This window comes from Hippopotamus amphibius, chromosome 2 (genome assembly GCF_030028045.1).
Source record: "Hippopotamus amphibius kiboko isolate mHipAmp2 chromosome 2, mHipAmp2.hap2, whole genome shotgun sequence".
Lineage (NCBI taxonomy): Eukaryota > Metazoa > Chordata > Mammalia > Artiodactyla > Hippopotamidae > Hippopotamus > Hippopotamus amphibius.
The window spans coordinates 36,528,477-36,548,321 of NC_080187.1; the positions used below are offsets into that span (position 1 = coordinate 36,528,477).

At 41.9% G+C, this 19,845-nt stretch overlaps 1 protein-coding gene across 3 annotated transcripts in view; it reads left to right on the forward strand.

Annotated features, from left to right (window-relative positions):
* The window catches only part of ZBTB5 (zinc finger and BTB domain containing 5), a 38,348-nt gene extending 19,849 nt beyond the window's left edge, over positions 1–18,499 (forward strand). For all 3 annotated transcript variants that reach the window (XM_057721523.1, XM_057721524.1, XM_057721525.1), the window contains one exon: positions 16,088–18,499. In XM_057721523.1, coding sequence (XP_057577506.1) covers positions 16,092–18,122 — 2,031 coding nt within the window. In that variant the 5' untranslated portion in view covers positions 16,088–16,091 and the 3' untranslated portion in view covers positions 18,123–18,499. The remainder of the gene's footprint in view (positions 1–16,087) is intronic.
* Positions 18,500–19,845: the final 1,346 nt, after the last annotated feature.

Here is a 19,845-nt window from a genome sequence, read left to right on the forward strand (position 1 = left end):
TTGACCCAAGTTGCTCCCTTGCTTGGCTGCTGCTGCTTCTCGCTATTGCTTCCCATTCCCAGTTCTTCCTGGGAGCACTTACTTGATAAGTCACTTGCACTTGAATCCTTCTCTCAGGGTTTGCTTGTGGGAAACCCTACCTAAGACAGTATGAGTCTAAGCCTTCCTCATATTAATAGTCTTTGGAATCACTTTGGGGCATCATAGTAATGCCCAGCTATTTTCAGTTCAGTCTTGGAATACTGACTTGTGGCACTTTGGGATGGCCGGAACATACATTAACAATCACATTGACTCCCTCTTGAGAGAGCACCAGAATCACAACTAACTGCTGAACAATCATTGACAGGAAGACACTGAAACTCACCAAAAAAAGACACCCCACATCCAAAGAAAAAGGAAAAGCTGCGGTGAGATGGTTAGAGGGGCATAATTGCGATAAAATCAAATCCTGTAACTGCTGGGTGGGTGACTCACAGACCGGAGAACAATTATACCACAGTAGTCCACCCACTGGAGTGAGGGTTCTGAGCCCCACGTCAGGCTTCCCAACCTGGGGGTCTGGCAACAGGAGGAGGAATCCCCAGAGAATCAGACTTTGAAGACCAGCAGGATTTGATTGCAGGGCTTCCAGAGGACTGGGGGAAACAGAGACTACACTCTTGGAGGGCCCACACAAAGTAGTGTGCACACCAGGACTCGGGGAAGGAGCAGTGACCCCATAGGAGACTGAACCAGACCTACCTGTTGGTGTTGGAGGGTCGCCTGCAGAGGTGGGGGGGTGGCTGTGGCTCACCGCGGGGACAGGGGACACTGGCAGCAGGGGTTCTGGGAAGTGCTCATTGGCATGAGCCCTCCCATAGTGCCCCAGGCCAAACAACCAACAGGGAGGGAACTCAGTCCCACCCATCAGTAGACAACTGGATTAAAGTTTTACTGAGCCCTGCCCACCAGACCAACACCCAGCTCTACCCACCACCAGTCCCTCCTATCAGGAAGCATGCACAAGCCTCTTAGATAGCCTCATCCACCAGAGGGCAGACAGCAGTAGCAAGAAGAACTATAATCCTGCAGCCTGCAGAGCAGAAAACCACAATCACAGAAAGATAAACTTTGTAACAGATGAAGGAACAAGATAAAAGCCAGCAAAACAACTACATGAAGTGGAGATAGGCAACCTTCCAGAAAAAGAATTCAGAATAATGATAGTGAAGATGATCCAGGACCTCGGAAAAAGACTGGATGCAAAGATCGAAAATATGCAAGAAATGTTTAACAAAGACCTAAAAGAAGTAAAGAACAAACAAACAGAGATAAGTAATGCAGTAATTGAAATGAAAAATACACTAGGAGGAATCAATAGAATAGCAGAATAACTGAGGCAGAACAGATAAGTGATTTGGAAGGCAGAATAGTGAAAATCACTGCCATGGAACAGAATAAAGATAAAAGAATGAAAAGAAATGAAGACAGCCTAAGAGACCTCTGGGATGATATGAAATGCACCAACATTCGCTGTAGGGGTCCCATAAAGAGAAGAGAGAGAGAGAGGACCTGAGAAAATATTGGAAGAGATTATAGTCAAAAACTTCTCTAAAATGGGAAAGGAAATAGCCACTCAAGTCCAGGAAGTGCAGAGAATCCCAGGCAGGATAAACACAAGGAGAAACATGCCAGGACACATGGTAATCAAATTGACAAAAATTAAAGACAAAAATTATTAAAATCAACAAGGGAAAAGTGACAAATAACATACAAGGCAACTCCCATAAGGTTAACAACTGATTTCTCACAGAAACTCTGCAAGCCAGGAGGGAGTGGCATGATATAGTTAAAGTGATGAAAGGGAAGAACCTGCAGCCAAGAATACTCTACCCATCAAGGATCTCATTCAGATTGGACGGAGAAGTCAGAAGCTTTACAGACAAGCAAAAGGTAAGAGAATTAAGCACCACCAAACCACCCCTACAACAAATGCTAAAGAAATTTCTCTAAGTGCAAAACACAAGAGAAAAAAAGGACCTACAAAAACAAACCCAAAACAATTAAGAAAATGGTAATAGGAACATACATATTGATAATTACATTGAATGTAAGTGGATTAAATGCTCCAACCAAAAGACACAGACTGGCTGAATAGATACAAAAACAAGACCCATATATATTTTGTCTACAGGAGACCCACTTCAGACCTAGGGACACATACAGACTGAAAGGGGATGGAGAAAGATATTCCATGCAAATGGAAATCAAAAGAAAGCTGGAGTAGCAATACTCATATCAGATAAAATAGACTTTAAAGAATGTTGCAAGAGACAAGGAAGAACACTCCATAATGATCAAGGGATCAATCCAAGAAGAAGATATAACAATTATAAATATATATGCAGCCAGTGTAGGAGCACCTCAATACATAAGGCAAATGCTAACAACTATAAAAGAGGAAATTGACAGTAACACAATAATAGTGGGGGACTTTAACATCCCATTTACACCAATGGACAGATCATCCAGACAGAAAATTCATAAGGAAACACAAGCCTTAAATGACACAATAGATTTAGACCAGATAGGTTTAATTGATATATATATAGGTCATTCCATCCAAAAACAGCAGATTATACTTTCTTCTCAAGTGCACACAGAACATTCTCCAAGACAGATCACATCTTGGCTCAGAAATCAAGCCTTGGTAAATTTAAGAAAATTGAAATCATATCAAGCATCTTTTCTGACCACAACACTATGAGATTAGAAATCAATTACAGGAAAAAAACTGTAAAAATCACAAACACATGGAAGCTAAACAATACGCTACTGAATAACCAAGAGAACACTGAACAAAGAGGAAATCAAAAAATATCTAGACACAAATGACAATGAAAACACAATGATCCAAAACCTATGGGATGCAGCAAAAGCAGTTCTAAGAGGGAAGTTTATAGCAATACAATCCTACCTCAAGAAACAAGAAACATCCCAAATAAACAATCTAACCTTACACCTAAAGAAACTAGAGAAGAGCAAACAAAATCCAAAGTTAGTAAAAGGAGAGAAATCATAAAGATCAGAGCAGAAATAAATGAAACAGAAACAAAGAAAACAATAGCAAAAATCAATAAAACTAAAAGCTGGTTCTTTGAGAAGATAAATAAAATTGATAAACCTCTAGCAAGACTCATCAAGAAAAAGAGGGAGAGGACTCAAATCAATAAAATTAGAAAGGAAACAGGAGACGTTACAATGGACACTGCAGAAATAAAAAGCACCATAAGAGACTACTACAAGCAACTATATGCCAATAAAATGGACAACCTGGATGAAATGGACAGATTCTTAGAAAGGTATAACTTTCCAAGACTGAATCAGGAAGACATAGAAAACATGAACAGACCAATCACAAGTAATGAAATTGAAACTGTGATTAAAAATCTTCCAACAAACAGAAGTCCAGGAACAGATGGCTTCACAGGTGAATTCTGTCAAACATTTAGAGAGGAGCTAACACCCATCCTTCTCAAACTCTTACAAAAAATTGCAGAGGAAGGAACACTCCTAAATTCATTCTATGAGGCCACCATCACCCTAATACCAAAGCCAGATAAAGATACTGCAAAAAATGAAAATTACAGACCAATATCACTGATGAATTTAGATGCAAAAATCCTCAACAAAATACTAGCAAATAGAATCCAGCAACAGATTAAAAGGATCATATACCATGAGCAAGTGGGATTTAACCCAGGGATGCAAGGATTCTTCAGTATACACAAATCAATCAGTTTGATACACCATATTAACAAATTGAAGAATAAAAACCATATGATCATCTCAATAGAAGCAGAAAAAGTTTATGACAGAATTCAACATCCATTTATGATGAAAACTCTCCAGAAAGTGGGCATAAAGGGAACCTACCTCAATATAATAAGGGCCATTTATGACAAAAGCACAGCAAACATTCTCAGTGGTGAAAAACTGAAAGCATTCCCTCTAAGATAAGGAACAAGACAAGGATGTCCACTCTCACCACTACTATTCAACAGAGTTTTGGAAGTCCTTGCCACAGCAATCAGAGAAGAAAAAGAAATAAAAGGAATTGGAAAAGAAGTGAAACTGTCACTGTTTCCAGATGACATGATACTATATATAGAAAATCCTAAAGATGCCACCAGAAAACCCCTAGATCTAATCAATGAATTTGGTAAAGTTGCAGGATACAAAATTAACACACAGAAATCTCTTGCATTCCTATACACTAACAATGAAAGATCAGAATGAGAAATTAAGGAAATGATCCCATTCACCATTGCAACAGAAAGAATAAAATACCTAGGAATAAACCTACCTAAGGAGGTAAAAGACCTATACTCAGAAAACTGTAAGACATTGATGAAAGAAATCAAAGATGACACAAACAGATGGAGAGATATACCATATCTCAGATGGATTGGAAGAATCAATATTGTGAAAGTGACTATACTATCCAAAGCAATCTACAGATTCAGTGCAATCCCTATCAAATTAACAATGGCATTTTTTATAGAACTAGAACAAAAAATCCTAAAATCTGTATGGAGACACAAAAGACCCCAAATAGTCAAAGCAATCTTGAGAAAAAACAAACAAAACAAACAACAACAACAAACCAGAACTGGAGGAATCAGACTCCCTGACTTTATTTTTTATAAGCTTATTTATTTATTGGATATATTTTTTTATTGGCTTTGTTGGGTCTTTGTTGCTGCACTTGGGCTTTCTCTAGTTGTGGTGAGTGGGGTCTACTCTTCACTGTGGTGCGTGGGCTCCTCATTGTGGTGGTTTCTCTTGTGGAGCATGGGCTCTAGGCTCATGGGCTTCAGTAGTTGTGGCACATGGGCTCAGTAGTTGTGGCTCATGGGCTCTAGAGTGCAGGCTCAGTAGTTGTGGTGCACGGGCTTAGTTGCTCCACGGCATGTGGTATCTTCCTGGGGCAGGGCTCGAACCCGTGTCCCCTGCATTGGCAGGCAGATTCTTAACACTGTGCCACCTCGGAAGGCCCCCTGACTTTAGACTATACTACAAAGCTACAGTAATCAAGACAATATGATACTGGCACAAAAACAGAAATATAGATCAATGGAATGAGATAGAAAGCCTGGAAATAAACCCCTGCACCTGTGGTCAACTAATCTATGACAAAGGAGGCAAGGATATGCAATGGAGAAAAGACAGTCTCTTCAGTAGTGGTGCTGGGTAAACTGGACAGCTACATGTAAAAGAATTAAATTAGAACATTCTCTAAAACTCAAAATGGATTAAAGACCTAAATGTAAGGCCAGACACTGTAAAACTTTTAGAGGAAAACAAAGGAAGAATAGTCTTTTACATAAATCACAGCAAGATCTTTTTTGACCCACCTCCTAGAGTAATAGAAATAAAAACAAAAGTAAACAAGTGGGACCTAATGAAACGTAAAAGCTTTTGCACAGCAAAGGAAACTGTACAGAAGACAAAAAGACAACCCTCAGAATGGAAGAAAATATTTGCAAATGAATCAACACACAAAGGATTAATCTCCAAAATATATAAATATATAAACAGTTCATGCAGCTCAATATCAAAAATCAAACAGCCCGTTCAGAAAATGGGTGGAAGACCTAAATAGGCATTTCTCCAAAGAAGACATGCAAATGGCCAAGCGGCAAATGAAAAGCTGCTCAACATCACTAATTATTAGAGAAATGCAAATCAAAACTACAATGAGGTATCACTTCACACCAGTTAGAATGGGCATCATCAGAAAATCTACAAACAGTAAATGCTGGAGAAGGTGTGGAGAAAAGGGAATGCCCTTGCACTGTTGGTGGGAATGTAAATTGATACAGCCACTATGGAGAAAAGTATGGAAGTTCCTTAAAAAACTAAAAATAGAATTACCATATGACCCAGCAATCCCACTACTAGGCATGTAACCCAGAGAAAACCATAATTCAGAAAGATACATGCACCCCAATGTTCATTGCAGCACTATTTACAATAGCCAGGTCATGAAAGCAACCTAAATGTCCATCAACAGATGAACAGATAAAGATGTGCTACATATATATATATAATGGAATATTACTCAGCCATAAAAAGGAATGAAATTGGGTTATTCGTAGAGACATGGATGGACCTAGAGACTGTTAATACAGAGTGAAGTAAGTCAGAAAGAGAAAAATATCATATATTAACACATATATGCAGAATCTAGAAAAATGGTACAGATCAATGGGTTTGCAAGGCAGAAACAGAGACACAGATGTAGAGAACAAACATATGGACACTAAAGGGGGAAGGGGGTAGGAGTGGGATGAATTGGGAGATTGGGATTGCCATATATACATTAATATGTATAAAACACATGACTAATGAGAAAAAAATATCAAATTGTACACTTTAAATATATGCAGTTTATTGTAAGTCAATTATAGCTCCGCTCAATAAAATTCTTTTTAAAAGGAAAAAAGAAAAAGGCAGTCAGTACACTCACAGCAGTAGGTTGCCCTTCACTATATATAACTAATCCATTCAGAAAGATTGGTCAGTATTTATTGTTTTTTCCCCTGGTCACGCCGTGCAGAATGTGGGATCTTAGTTCCCTGACCAGGGATCGAACCCATAGCCCCTACATTGAGTCTTAACCACTGGACTGCCAGAGAAGTCCCAGTATTTACTGTATTTAATTGCATTGCTTGGCATGTGATATAGTAGCTGTTTATCAGTATTTTAAAATTGCATCATAGGAAGCTTCCTATCCTAAAATGGTTTAAATAATATAGGAATTATCTTTTTCCATAGCGTTCAGTAGATATTCCCCGTAAAACTGTTTGGTGCTTATGCCTTTTCAGGGCGGAAGTAATTCTTTGGCTTCTTTTTCTAATTGTGTGTGTGTGGGGAGGGGGCAGTTATGGTCTCTTTAGGCTCTCTTTTTAGATTTTTAAAAAATTTTACCAAAGATATACATGTAGTTTGCTAAGTACACATCACTTCAGGTATCAAATAGCTCCAAAAGATTTTTTAAGATAAATACCAGGCCCTGGCCTCCCTACTCCCCATTTTCTCTTTCCTAAGACTCCCACTTTCAACTGTTAGCTAATTCTTTTGATATTTATATACATACATGAAAAGCCATGCTTGGAGCTTTTTAATTTTTCAGTTTAGGCATTATCTATTGACTTCCCCTTGGTTGGAGAGAGGAATTTTGTTTTTTATGAGTTAGTTAATTTCTCCTTATGATTCTACTGGTTTTGCTTTGTGCATTTCAGTGCATACTCCCCATTCCTCCATCCCCCAGGATAGTTAGAATTTTCATTAGATCAGCTGTTCTCAAAGTATAGTCCAAGGACCCCTGAGACTTTTTCACAGAGTCTGTGAGGTCAAACTATTTTCATGATGGTTTAAAGACTTATTTGCTTTTTTGAGTCTCATTCTCTCATTCGTGTATGATATTGCAAAAGCCTGAATGCAGAAGCAAATATGAGAATCCAGCTGTCTTCTGTTAATGCAAAAATGTAAAACAATGCCACTCGTCTCATTATTTTTTTGGGGGGGTCGGTGGGAAATATAGTTATTTTTCATAAAAGTCAACATGTAATTGTTTATTTTTATTTTAAAATTAATTAACAAATGTTTTTAAATGTTCTCAGTTTTAAATCCGTAGAGCTTTTAAAAATTTACCCTAGTTCCTTATCACAGCCTATGGAAGGGCTCAGTAAATGCTAGTTGAAGATGTGTGCACTGCCTGCGCACGTGTGCTGCAACACCAGCTCTTTGGCTTTCTGTTATTTTGGTTCTCTCTCTCGCTTTCAGGATACTCACCTCTCACCCAGTACAGCTATGCATTTCCAAAGTCATCTGCACATTACATACATGGAAAGGGACGCTGTCAGAGGAATATTATAGTGGCCGTTTGTCATTTGCAGCTGTCCAGTCTTTTGAACACCCCCTCTTTACCCCCTCTTTTCCATTTGGATAGCCTGCAAATTGTGAGTCCCGTTTCCCAAGGTAGACTCATAATACAGTGCAGATATGAGAACTAGGTTCTCTTGGTCTTAGGTACCTGAGTGGGGCCTGGATACAAATGTGAGCAATATGGAACAACAGTATTGAGCATTTAGAACTACTCTGTCCAATCCAGTAGACATTAAATCAGTTAAATACAATTAAAAGTTCATTTCCTCAGTCACACTAGCCACATTTCAAGTGCTCAGTAAACATGTGACTAGTGGACAGCATAGCAACTATGCTGGTGATTTCCGTCATCGTAGGAAGTTGTATTGGACAGTGCTGGTCTAGAAGGCGCAATGGCAGCTACGCTTCTGAGCAGCTAATCCAGAGCAGGACGTACGCAAAATAGAGGTGGTAGTGGCGGTACTGATTTCCACAGTGCAGTTGGGTGCTCCGGGGCATTCCAGTACTGCTCTCCCACCCTGCTGGAGATTTTGTGAGCTTCCTAACATCCTTTTACCATAAATCCCTTTCTCCTTAAATCAGTTGAGTGTACTGATTGTATTCAGTTAAGGGCTCTGACTTACCCTGAAGTACTTTCTGATGCTCTGAATTTTGGAAATTAACCAGTTTTATGGCTAAAATCAGCTTTTATCTTAGTGGATTTGATTTCTGTTGCTAATCTAAATGATCATAAATTAACCGATTAAATGATACTGAGATGAAAGAATATTGCCATTAAGGAGAAATTAGTTTGGTGTTATCTCTAAGTGGATAATTCAACACAGTTACTAACTTAAAGAATAAGTGTTTCTCCAGGTTTTGATCATCTCTAATGTCACCATTTAGTTTCACAACTTACAGAGCCCCTTAAGAAGAAAGGGGGCTTTGTACTGCCCTGATGAAGGCCTGACAGTAAGGCATAGCAGGACATTCCAGGCACCCCTAGAGTGTTTTGAGAAGAGCCTGGAGAATTTGAGTTGATCTAAAGGACTGTGTCGGGGCATCTAGTGTAGGGCTGACAATCTCTAGGCTGATAGGAAGTTGTATGGACTGTTTACCTATTTTCCAGTATTATTTAAACCTCTGTTTTTGTTGGGGTCATGTTTAGCTACCTTAGTAGTCTCTTCTCATAGGTTTCTGGGCCCTGGGAATTTCCTCAAAATGGTGCTTTTGAGACCACAATTTCCTTGCTGTTTATGCCCTTTCTATAGATGGGGGATCGAAAATTAGGAGTTTGACATTTTAGTCAATGACCTTTTGTGGAAAAGAGTGGTAGTTTCTCATACTCAAAATAACTGACATTTCAAAAAATAAGGCTATTTTTCCTCAGATAATCATATTTCTGCTGCTTGTTGAAGAAGAAGGGCATTGGACAGAATATCAGTATCCTTTCAAATTGGTATGCTCCATTGAAATACTGTTTATTTGGGAAGTTAGTCTTTTATGTTCCCCTTATCTGTTAAGTCAGAATGATAAGCTTACCTGGCAGGGTTGTTTTGGAGATTAGAGAAAATATAAAGAAAAAGTACTTAACACAATGACTAGCACATAGAAGACTCTCTAACAGTAGTTACTATTGTTTTATTATTACTACTGCTGTCAGCACTGCAACAGTTATTACATCATTGGTTCCAGTCTCCACTGTGGGATAGAAAGCAATAAACTCAGTGTCTGGTGATTGCTTTAATCTAACAAGGCCCCCAGTTGACATGGTCTCTTAGTTCTCACAGTGACTCTGAGGCTGGTACAACTTCCTGAGACAACTCCCTGTTTTATTTCTTTTGCTTCTTGAACCAGAATGTTTCTTCCCTGTTACTGCTATAAAATAATCGCCTCCTTGGAACTTGACACTTATTAGTATATGTGTTTACTTTCCAAGTCAGGAGCTATAGACTTGTGAGCAGTAATTGCATTTTGTTTAATCTCCCCAAAGCCTTGTGCTCTGTGGTCCCTGATTGGTTGGGTGGGGGTCAGGGGTGAGTGTGCTGCTGCTTGCCATTGTTGACCTTTCACTCCTAGCAGGGAATCTTGATAAAGCAAGAAGGTGGCAGCAGGAAAGTATGTGTTTTAGTGATGTATTTGTTGTTGGAAACTCTTCAAAGGCCTGAAAAAACTTAGGTAAAAGAATAGGCCAACACATGGCCCCTGCTTTGAGGCATTTTACCATGCAATTATAACTTTGCAGGTACAGCAAAGGCCTGTGGCTTAATACTGTCAGTTGGCACCATAGACCCTTGGTTTTAATGGATTTATTAGAGTTTGTCATTTTTTGTTATTTCCCAGGGATCTTGAAGGTGTGTGTTCTGTGGTCACTTGTCATTTCACTCAGTCTTGACTTGGCCTGCTCTGTAGGGCTGGGCCACTAGAGCAAGTGGGCAAGCCTGGTGCACAGATTGGCATCCACGTTGCCTTCTGCTCACATTAATCCTTGTGAAGTGCCATAATGGTATTTGTGAATTTGGAGATGTGCAAAGATCTCAGGGTGTATGCCTTTAGAATATCAAGGATCTACCATGGTTTTTAAAATTTCATTTCATTTTGGGAATTCCCTGGTGGTCCTGTGGTTAGGACTTCGTGTTTTACTGCTGAGATTGCGGGTTCAGTCCCTGGTCAGGGAACTAAGATCCCATAAGCTGAGTGATGTGGCCAAAAAAAAAAAAATCATTTTATAAAAGTTAATATATATATATATTTATATTTTAGAAGCCACGTAGTTCCATAAGGTTTAGAGCTACAAAATAGTCTTCCATCCCATGTTTTTCCTCTCCAAATTCCCCCTCCTCAGGGGCAACCACTTTCACTTGTTTTAGTTGTTTCTTTCACTACTGACTTCTGTATTTCCACACAATGTTCTTATATTACTATTTCTTGAGGTAGTATTTCAGATTGTGTTTCTTGACTAATAGGGAAGGTGAGACTTTAACTTTCTTACACCACTTCTCCTCTGCTTCCCCCGGCCCCCCATGTGAATTGGCCTTCCCTTCCCGTATCTCAAATTTGGCTCTGTGTTCACATTGTTATGACTCTGTAAACAAACCATATAGGGTACGGCAACTAAACACGATTTATTTTTCCTAGAGTTAATAATTGTCCCATTTAAAATTCTTCCTGTTTTTTTATGACCTATTTTCACATTGTTATGGAACTATTAGCTCCTTAGCACTCTCAACTATGTCATGTGATCTCTCCATTCCTTTTCTCCCTTGGGGAACTCCTTGGAGTCCCTCATCTTCCTGCTCCAGTCTGCTCCCCCGCCCTGCTGCCTAAGCTGTCATCTTGGACTTCAGCATCATCTTTAAAATTCGCTTTGGGTCTCCATTCCTATATTCTTTTTCTTCCTTTGCTTGGTTTATTCCCAGCTTCCTAAAGCACAACCTTTAGTAGCTTCCCAAGAAAGGATATGTGGGAGGTAAACTTTTGGGTTCTTGCTTGTCTGGAAAATGCCTTCGTCTGCCCTCATAATTGATTGTTTGACTGGGTATGGTCTACGTTGGAAATAATTTTCTTTGAGGACTTTAAAGGAACTATCACCTTTTACCTTCCAGGATTGCTTTTGAAAAGTCAAATGCCAGTTTCATTCGTGATTCTTTGTTAACTCCCCCCACTTCAGACTTTCCAGATCTTTATCCTCCGTGTTTGAAAATGTCACTGTAATGAGCCAGGTATGGGGATTTGTTCGTTCATATTGCTGAGCACTTGGTGGACCTTTTTAGTCTGAATAAGTAACTTCTTCAGTTCTGGGAATTATTCTTTGTTGTTTATCATTCTCCCCATTTTCTGTCTTTTCTCTTTTTGTATTCAGACTTTGGGCTTCATTAATTAATTCTTTTTTTTCTTGTTCATTCACTTTTATTTCTACTTTGCCTTGTCTGTGACATTTCCCCAGCCATATTATCTTGCAACCTTTCTAGTAGCTTAAAAAAATTTTTTTTGCAATTTTAAATTTCCAGTAATTTTTTTTGTTTCTGGAATATTTCTTTCCAAAAAAAAAATTAAGAAACATTCTCTTCCTGTTTCATGGATATGGTAACTTAGCTGTCTGAGGATGTTAATTACAGGTTTTTTCTCCCCCTTAGTTCTGTTTCTTCCAGATGTCTTATTTTTTTTAATTCAGTTATTTATTTTTATTTATTGGCTGCATTGGGTCTTCGTTGCTACACACAGGCTTTCAGTAGTTGTGGAGAGCAGGGGCTAGTCTTCATTGCAGTGCACAGGGTTCTTATTGCAGTGGCTTCTCTTGTTGTGGAGCACAGGTTGTAGGTGTGTGGGCTTGAGTAGTTGCAGCACGTGGGCTCAATAGTTGTGGCTCGCAGGCTTAGCTGCTCCAAGGCGTGTGGGATCTTCCCAGACTAGGGTTTGAACCTGTGTTCCCTGCTTTGGCAGGCAGATTCTTAACCACTGTGCCACCAGGGAAGTCCCCAGATGCCTTTTTGTTTGTTTGTTTAGGACTTTGTCTTTCATGTTACAGGTTTTTCCCCTCCAGCCTAACACTCCCGTGGTATCCTGAGTACAGAGTTTCTCTGTCTCAGCTGTCCAAGCCCAGCAGGAGACTGCAGGTGTCTTCCCGAAGGCTTTCCACACCCCCTTCCAACCCCTGTCAGAGGCAGGTGCCCCTTCTTTGTGGTGCTTCTACCTGACTGATTGGAAGCCAAATGAATGGGTCTTGAGGACTGGTGGACTTCACCATAGGGAAGTTTGATGGGGACCCAGGTATTCTATTGGAGGGACTCCCTGGGCACATGAACCCAGCTGCTAGTCTTCTGTTGGTGGGTGGGATGGCTGGAGGTGGGTGAGGGGAAGTGTCTTACCTTCTAAGTACGGTCTTTAACTTCATGCTCCAGTTGTGGGTGTAGCAACTCGTCCCAGCCTCACACGCCCATGGTATCCTGAGTACAGAGTTTCTCTGGTTCAGCTGCCCAAGCCCAGCAGGAGACTGCAGGCGTCTTCCCGAAGGCCTTCCACATCGCCTCCCCCAACCCCTGTCAGAGGCAGGTGCCCCTTCTTTGTCTCCTGTAGCACCTTGTACTTCTTACACAGCACTTGCAATAGTTTATTGCATTTAAATGTTGATTAGTCTGTTCCCCCTGAGGGTAGTGATTGGATGGGCCTTGTTGATCATTTTATCTCTAGTGCCAGGCACACTAGATATTCTTTCTGCATGTGTTTGTATCCTGGGGTTTAACCATTACATTCTGCCTCCTCCTGGCCCAAACACCAGAGTTTCCTTCTCTGGAGAGGATAAAACAGCGTTTTAAACTCAGTGGCTCCTTCAGCTTCTACAGAATCTGTGGGCAGAGGTCACAGAGCAGCACCACTTTAGGGTTAGTGACCCTGTTTTCTAACCACATGATGAGAGCGTGTCATGAGCGCCAGTCAAGGATATAGAGACTTTGAACCAACAGTCATGTGGTTCTTAGGAAGTGTGACAGTTTCTTAGGAGAGAAGAAGCAAATTCTTGGTTCTAATGAGTCCCGGAGATGAAAATATATAGATATTTAGTGATTCCAAACTCAGCTTTGGAAAGTGATCTACCCATAGTCCATGTGTCTCTTTTTTTCCTTTTTTAATTTTAACATTTATAAAAAATTTCAAATGTACAAAAAATTTTCTGAAGCAAATGCCAGACATCGTCATTTCACCTGTAAATATTTCAGTATGTTATCTCTTTAAAAACTACTCTTTTGAAAAAAGAAAATGAGAGTGCCGTTATCACACCCAAGAGGGGGAAAAACCTAGTAATTCCTTAGTATCATCAAAGATATATGTGATGTTCTAAGCAGTTTGGTTGGTTGTATAGAAGCCCTACAGTTCAAAATGGAGTCTGAACAGATGATTTTGAAGCTTGTTCAACTCTTTTCTTTCCCCATATTTTTTGAAGTTTTATTGAGCTTTATTGAGGTATAATGTACATACCGTAAAATTCCTTGTGTTTTTTTTTTTATTGTAACCGTGTCAAATTGGACACGCTTAATATCTTTTTTTTTATTTTATTTATTTATTGATTTCACTGGCTGTGTTGGGTCTTTTTTTTTTTTTTTTTTTTTTGCTGTGTGCCGGCTTTCTTTAGTTGCGGTGAGTGGGGGCTACTCTTTGGTGTGGTGCAAGGGTACCTTGTTGCCATGGCTTCTCTTGTTGCAGAGCTTGGGCTCTAGGTGCGTGGGCTTCAGTAGTTGCAGCACATGGGCTAAATAGTTGTGGCTCACGGGCTCTAAAGCATAGGCTCAATAGTTGTGGCGCATGGGCTTAGTTGCTCCACGGCATGTGGGATCTTCCTGGAGCAGGAATCGAACCCGTGTCCCCTGCATTGGCAGGCGGATTCTTAACCACTGCACCCCCTAGGCAGCCCCCTCCTTGTTTGTTTTTTTAAATTTATTTATTTATTGACTACATTGGGTCTTTGTTGCTGTGTGCAGGCTTTCTCTAGTTGCGGCGAGCAGGGGCTACTCTTCATTGTGGTGTGGTGGCTTCTCTTGTTGTGGGGCATGGGCTCTAGGCACATGGGCTTCAGTAGTTGCAGCACACAGGCTCAATAGTTGTGGTGCACAGGCTTAGTTGCTCTGCAGCATGTGGGATCTTCCGGGAGCAGGGCTTGAACCCATGTCCCCTGCATTGGCAGGCAATCTGCGCCACCTAGGAAGTCCCTCGTTTTTTTTTTTAATTTTTATTTTACATTGGAGTATAGTCTATTAACAATGTTGTGTTTCAGGTATACAGCAAAGTGATTCAGTTACACATATACACGTTATCTGTTCTTTTTCAAATTCTTTTTCCATTTAGGTTATTACAGAATATTAAGCAGCATTCCCTGTGCTATATAGTAGGTGCTTGTTGGTTATCCATTTCAAATATAGCAGTGTGTACATGTCAATCAAAATTCCTTGTTTTAAGTATACAAATATTTTTAGAAAATTTGATGTGTAATCATCATAATCCACTTTTAGAACATTTCCCTCATGCCCCCAAAAGGCCGTCTTCCCATTTGTAGTCCTGCCCTGAGCCCACCCCCAGCCCCAGATAACCACTAATCTACTCTCTGTAGATTTACCTCTTCTGTGCCACAGGTGTGGAACTTCTGTTAGATTTTTTTTTTTTTTTAATTGCCTTCCAACCAGTCCTCTTGTCTTAGCATTATCTTCATTCCACTTTCCCTGGCACCTTGGCAGCCAGTCCTGAGCCTCTGGGTTGGTGGGGGTCTTATATATGTCAGGTTGCTTTAGTCACTGCAGGTTTAGGATTCAGCTTTCTGAGTATGCTAAGTCAGCATTCATTCGTTTACCTGCTCACCAGCTTCCAAAATGCTGTTGATACTTCCTTCCCATTCTTTTTTCCCTTGTGGGTTTTTACCTTTGAAGCAGCAACAAAACCAGAAAGCTTTAGTGTCTTTTTAATGGGGTTTCTGGAATGTGTATGGGGTGGAGAAGGTAAATGCATATGTGCAGTCTACTACCATCTATAGCTGGAAATCTTCCCCACTAATGTTGATTTGCCCTTTTCATTTATTTAAGGTTGCTGAAAGACTGTTTATAATTTCTTGGAGTGTATTTATTGTCCTCAGGGAATGCAGAACTCTGACTTCTCAGGTATAGATATTGCCATCACCCACACATTGGTCTTTTCTAACATGAGCCCTCATTGTTAAAAGTGGTTCATGTAAGAGTGCAGGGGAGCCTGTAAACAGCCAGCAGCTGATCTGCGTGTGTGGGGGGGGCTTCCAGGGCTGCTAGCCGAATCAGCATTTGCTCCTTATTGGACAGGTGTTTGGTCTGTGTGCCCACCATCAGAAACATCGCACACTTGGAAAGGTCCAAGCTTGGCCATTCATGCCTCTTTTTTTTTTAGATTTTTTTTTTTTTTTTGATGTGGACCATTTTTTTAAAGTCTTTATAGAATTTGTTACAACACTGCTTCTATGTTTTGGGGTTTTTGGCCGTGAGGCATGTGAGATCTTAGCTCCCTGACCAGGGGTCAAACCCGCACCCCCTGCATTGGAAGGCTAAGTCCTAACCACTGGACCTCCAGGGAAGTCCCCATGCTTCTCTTGTCATCGCACCGTCTGTGCTCTGACTTCGACTTAAGCTTTTCTGTCTCAGCGCTTTCTTTGTTTTTATTACAGGATCATGGATTTTCCTGGCCACTTTGAACAGATCTTCCAGCAGCTGAACTACCAGAGACTTCATGGCCAGCTCTGTGATTGTGTCATTGTAGTGGGGAACAGACATTTCAAAGCCCACCGCTCAGTACTGGCAGCGTGCAGCACACATTTCCGAGCCCTGTTCTCAGTGGCAGAGGGAGATCAGACCATGAACATGATCCAGCTGGATAGCGAGGTAGTGACAGCGGAGGCCTTTGCCGCACTGATTGACATGATGTATACCTCTACCCTCATGCTGGGGGAGAGCAATGTTATGGATGTCTTACTGGCAGCCTCTCACCTGCACCTGAACTCTGTTGTTAAGGCATGTAAACATTACCTAACGACAAGGACGCTGCCCATGTCTCCCCCCAGTGAGCGTGTGCAGGAGCAGAGCGCCCGCATGCAGCGCTCCTTTATGCTGCAGCAGCTGGGACTGAGCATTGTGAGCTCAGCCCTCAATTCCAGCCAGAGTGGTGAGGAGCAGCCGGCCCCCATGAGCTCCTCCATGCGCGGTAACCTGGACCAGCGGACACCCTTCCCTATGAGACGCCTGCATAAGCGCAAGCAGTCTGCGGAGGAGCGGGCCAGACAGCGCCTCCGCCCCACCCTGGGTGAGTCCGCCATCTCCGACGTTACTCCAGAGAACGGGCCGGGGGTTCATTCTCGGGAGGAGTTCTTTTCACCAGATTCTCTGAAAATCGTGGATAACCCTAAAGCTGACGGGATGACCGACACCCAGGACGACAGCACCATCATGTTTGACCAGTCTTTCGGTGCTCAAGAAGATGCCCAGGTGCCCAGCCAGTCCGACAACAGCGCCGGCAACATGGCCCAGCTCTCCATGGCCTCCCGCGCCACTCAGGTCGAGACAAGTTTTGAGCAGGAAGCCACAACTGAGAAAAGTGGTTTTCAGTGCGAAAACCCTGAGGTTGGCCTTGGTGAGAAAGAACACATGAGAGTGGTGGTTAAATCTGAGCCCCTGAGCTCTCCTGAGCCTCAGGATGAAGTGAGCGACGTGACCTCCCAAGCGGAAGGCAGTGAATCGGTGGAGGTGGAGGGAGTGGTGGTCAGTGCGGAGAAGATAGACCTCAGCCCCGAGAGCAGCGACCGGAGTTTTTCAGATCCCCAGTCTAGCACTGACCGGGTAGGGGACATCCATATTTTGGAAGTCACAAATAACCTAGAACATAAATCTACTTTTAGCATTTCAAATTTTCTTAACAAGAGCAGAGGAAGTAACTTTAGTGCAAATCAGAACAATGATGATAATATCCCAAACACCACAAGTGACTGCAGGCTGGAGGGGGAGGCCCCTTATTTGTTGAGTCCAGAGGCTGGGCCTGCGGGCGGGCCCTCCTCGGCCCCTGGCTCTCACGTGGAGAACCCATTCAGCGAGCCCGCGGACTCCCACTTTGTCAGGCCTATGCAGGAAGTGATGGGCCTGCCGTGTGTGCAGACCTCAGGCTACCAAGGAGGAGAACAGTTTGGGATGGATTTTTCCAGGTCTAGTTTGGGGTTGCATTCCTCCTTCTCTAGGGTAATGATGGGCTCCCCTAGAGGAGGAGCCAGTAACTTTCCATACTACCGCCGCATAGCTCCCAAAATGCCAGTGGTAACTTCTGTCAGGAGCTCACAGATCCCAGAGAACTCTGCCAGTTCCCAGCTAATGATGAACGCGGCCACGTCCTCATTTGAAAATGGCCATCCTTCGCAGCCCGGCCCCCCGCAGTTGACGAGGGCATCCGCTGACGTCCTGTCCAAGTGCAAGAAGGCCTTATCAGAGCACAACGTCTTGGTCGTAGAGGGGGCTCGCAAGTATGCCTGCAAAATCTGCTGCAAGACTTTCCTGACCTTGACAGACTGCAAGAAGCACATCCGTGTTCACACAGGTGAAAAGCCCTACGCCTGCCTGAAGTGTGGCAAGAGGTTCAGTCAGTCCAGCCACCTGTACAAACACTCCAAGACCACCTGCCTGCGCTGGCAGAGCAGCAACCTCCCCAGCACTTTGCTTTAACCCAGCCTCTCAAGATAATGCCAATGCCAGTAGCAGGACGGAAACTAAAATCTCTTTTGGTTGGTGGTTAATGCCGTTGGGTTTGAGGCTTCAGGCTGCGAATGGCTCATGCAAATTTCAGTGACTAATAAGTGGAGAATTAATAGGTGTAGTGCTTGTGCTGCTGCATTTCTGAGTGAAATGTATGCTTTCAGAGAAGGGAATCCGGTCCCTGAAACCAAGTTCTTCCTTAGGGTTGAGTAATGCAGTCAGAAAGTAGTTTGTAATTAATGTTATTAAAAGTGGCATATTTGAAAATTAAAAATTGAAGTGCAAAAAAAATTTTTTAGCAATTTTTGTAAAACTCTGAAGCATTTAGTTAAATTTCCTATATACCTTCTGATGAGACTATTATATACCTGTACAGTGATGCAAAATGCACTTGTGTAACCAGTGGCAACTTCATGCCTGTCTGAAAGGAAGGCCCTTGAGGACATGCCTGTCTGCCAGAAATGCTTTAAAGTTTATCATGAGCTAGTCCTAGGCTTCAGAAAGTACTGTATTTTTTACTTTTGTCTGATTTGCAGTCACAGACACTGCACTTTGATGGTGCTGACACTGGGTCCAGAGCAAGCATTCTCTGGACTTTTAGGTGTATATATACTTTTGAAAACATCACTGTTAGATAGATGTTTTAACAGTTTTTCCTGGTTTTAAAAACAAAGTTGTAAAAGGAGTATGTACTTATAGGGAGCAACAAGTAAGGTACTGTTTCTGTATGTGCTGTTTTAGCAGTATTTTAACCAACTTGTATTACATTTGTTACAGTTCCATGTTTGGAAGTCAGAAAAGAGCTAGTGTTTGTCTTTGTTCTGATGATGTGGAGTCCTGTTTAGTGGGATCTTTTATGGCGAATTTACCCTTTGTTCCGTGCAGATTTCGGGGGCCGGTCCAGCCTGACACGTCTCACCCAACGACAAGCCCGTTCTCTGCTTCGCTTCTTCACACTCTCATGCCACATATGGCATCTTTCCTGGGCCTAGATTACTGTTTTCAGGTAAAAACTAACCAAAAGTGAAGTCAACCCACTCCATTGTGGGTCTTATTACTGTTCTATACTATAGTTTTAAAGTACAGACCCTGAACTTTTGTTGTTGCCCCAACCCAAGACTGAATGTTTGAAATCCAAATGTAGGAGTGTTCATGGGTAAACATTTTCCAGACTTTATAAGAGGGTTGGGCAGCCCAGAGCATAGATGTCACCAAGCAGCATCTGAGACTGTTTTGAGGAGACATCTGGGTGACTGCCCTGGGCCTCTCTGGGCCCCACTGCCTCTCTTCCTGGCCCCACCTGTGGTCTTCTGACCCTGTGACATCAAGGCTTTTGGCAGCACCTGTTAGGCCAAGCCCTGGCTTGCAAGCTTCCAGGGGGAACAGCACAGGTTAATGTGTCTCTGTAGAGCTCGTGAAGTCAGTTTAATTCATGCATGAACATGAGTTCATTTTTTATACAGCTTTTTTAGAGACACAAGCCATTGTGCATAGTTGAGCAAGTATTCTACAGTTCTTGTGTCTAGAAAAGTAATTAGTGTGTGTTTTCTCTTCAGTATAGTGTGTGCAGTTACACACCTGTCTGTGGATAAACTCATAATGTTCGTTGCTTAGCATCTCCCATGAACTGATTTCCAGGGAGGAAAGCCAAAAGGGAAACCTCTGATTACTCTCCTTTCAGCAGATGTGGGGG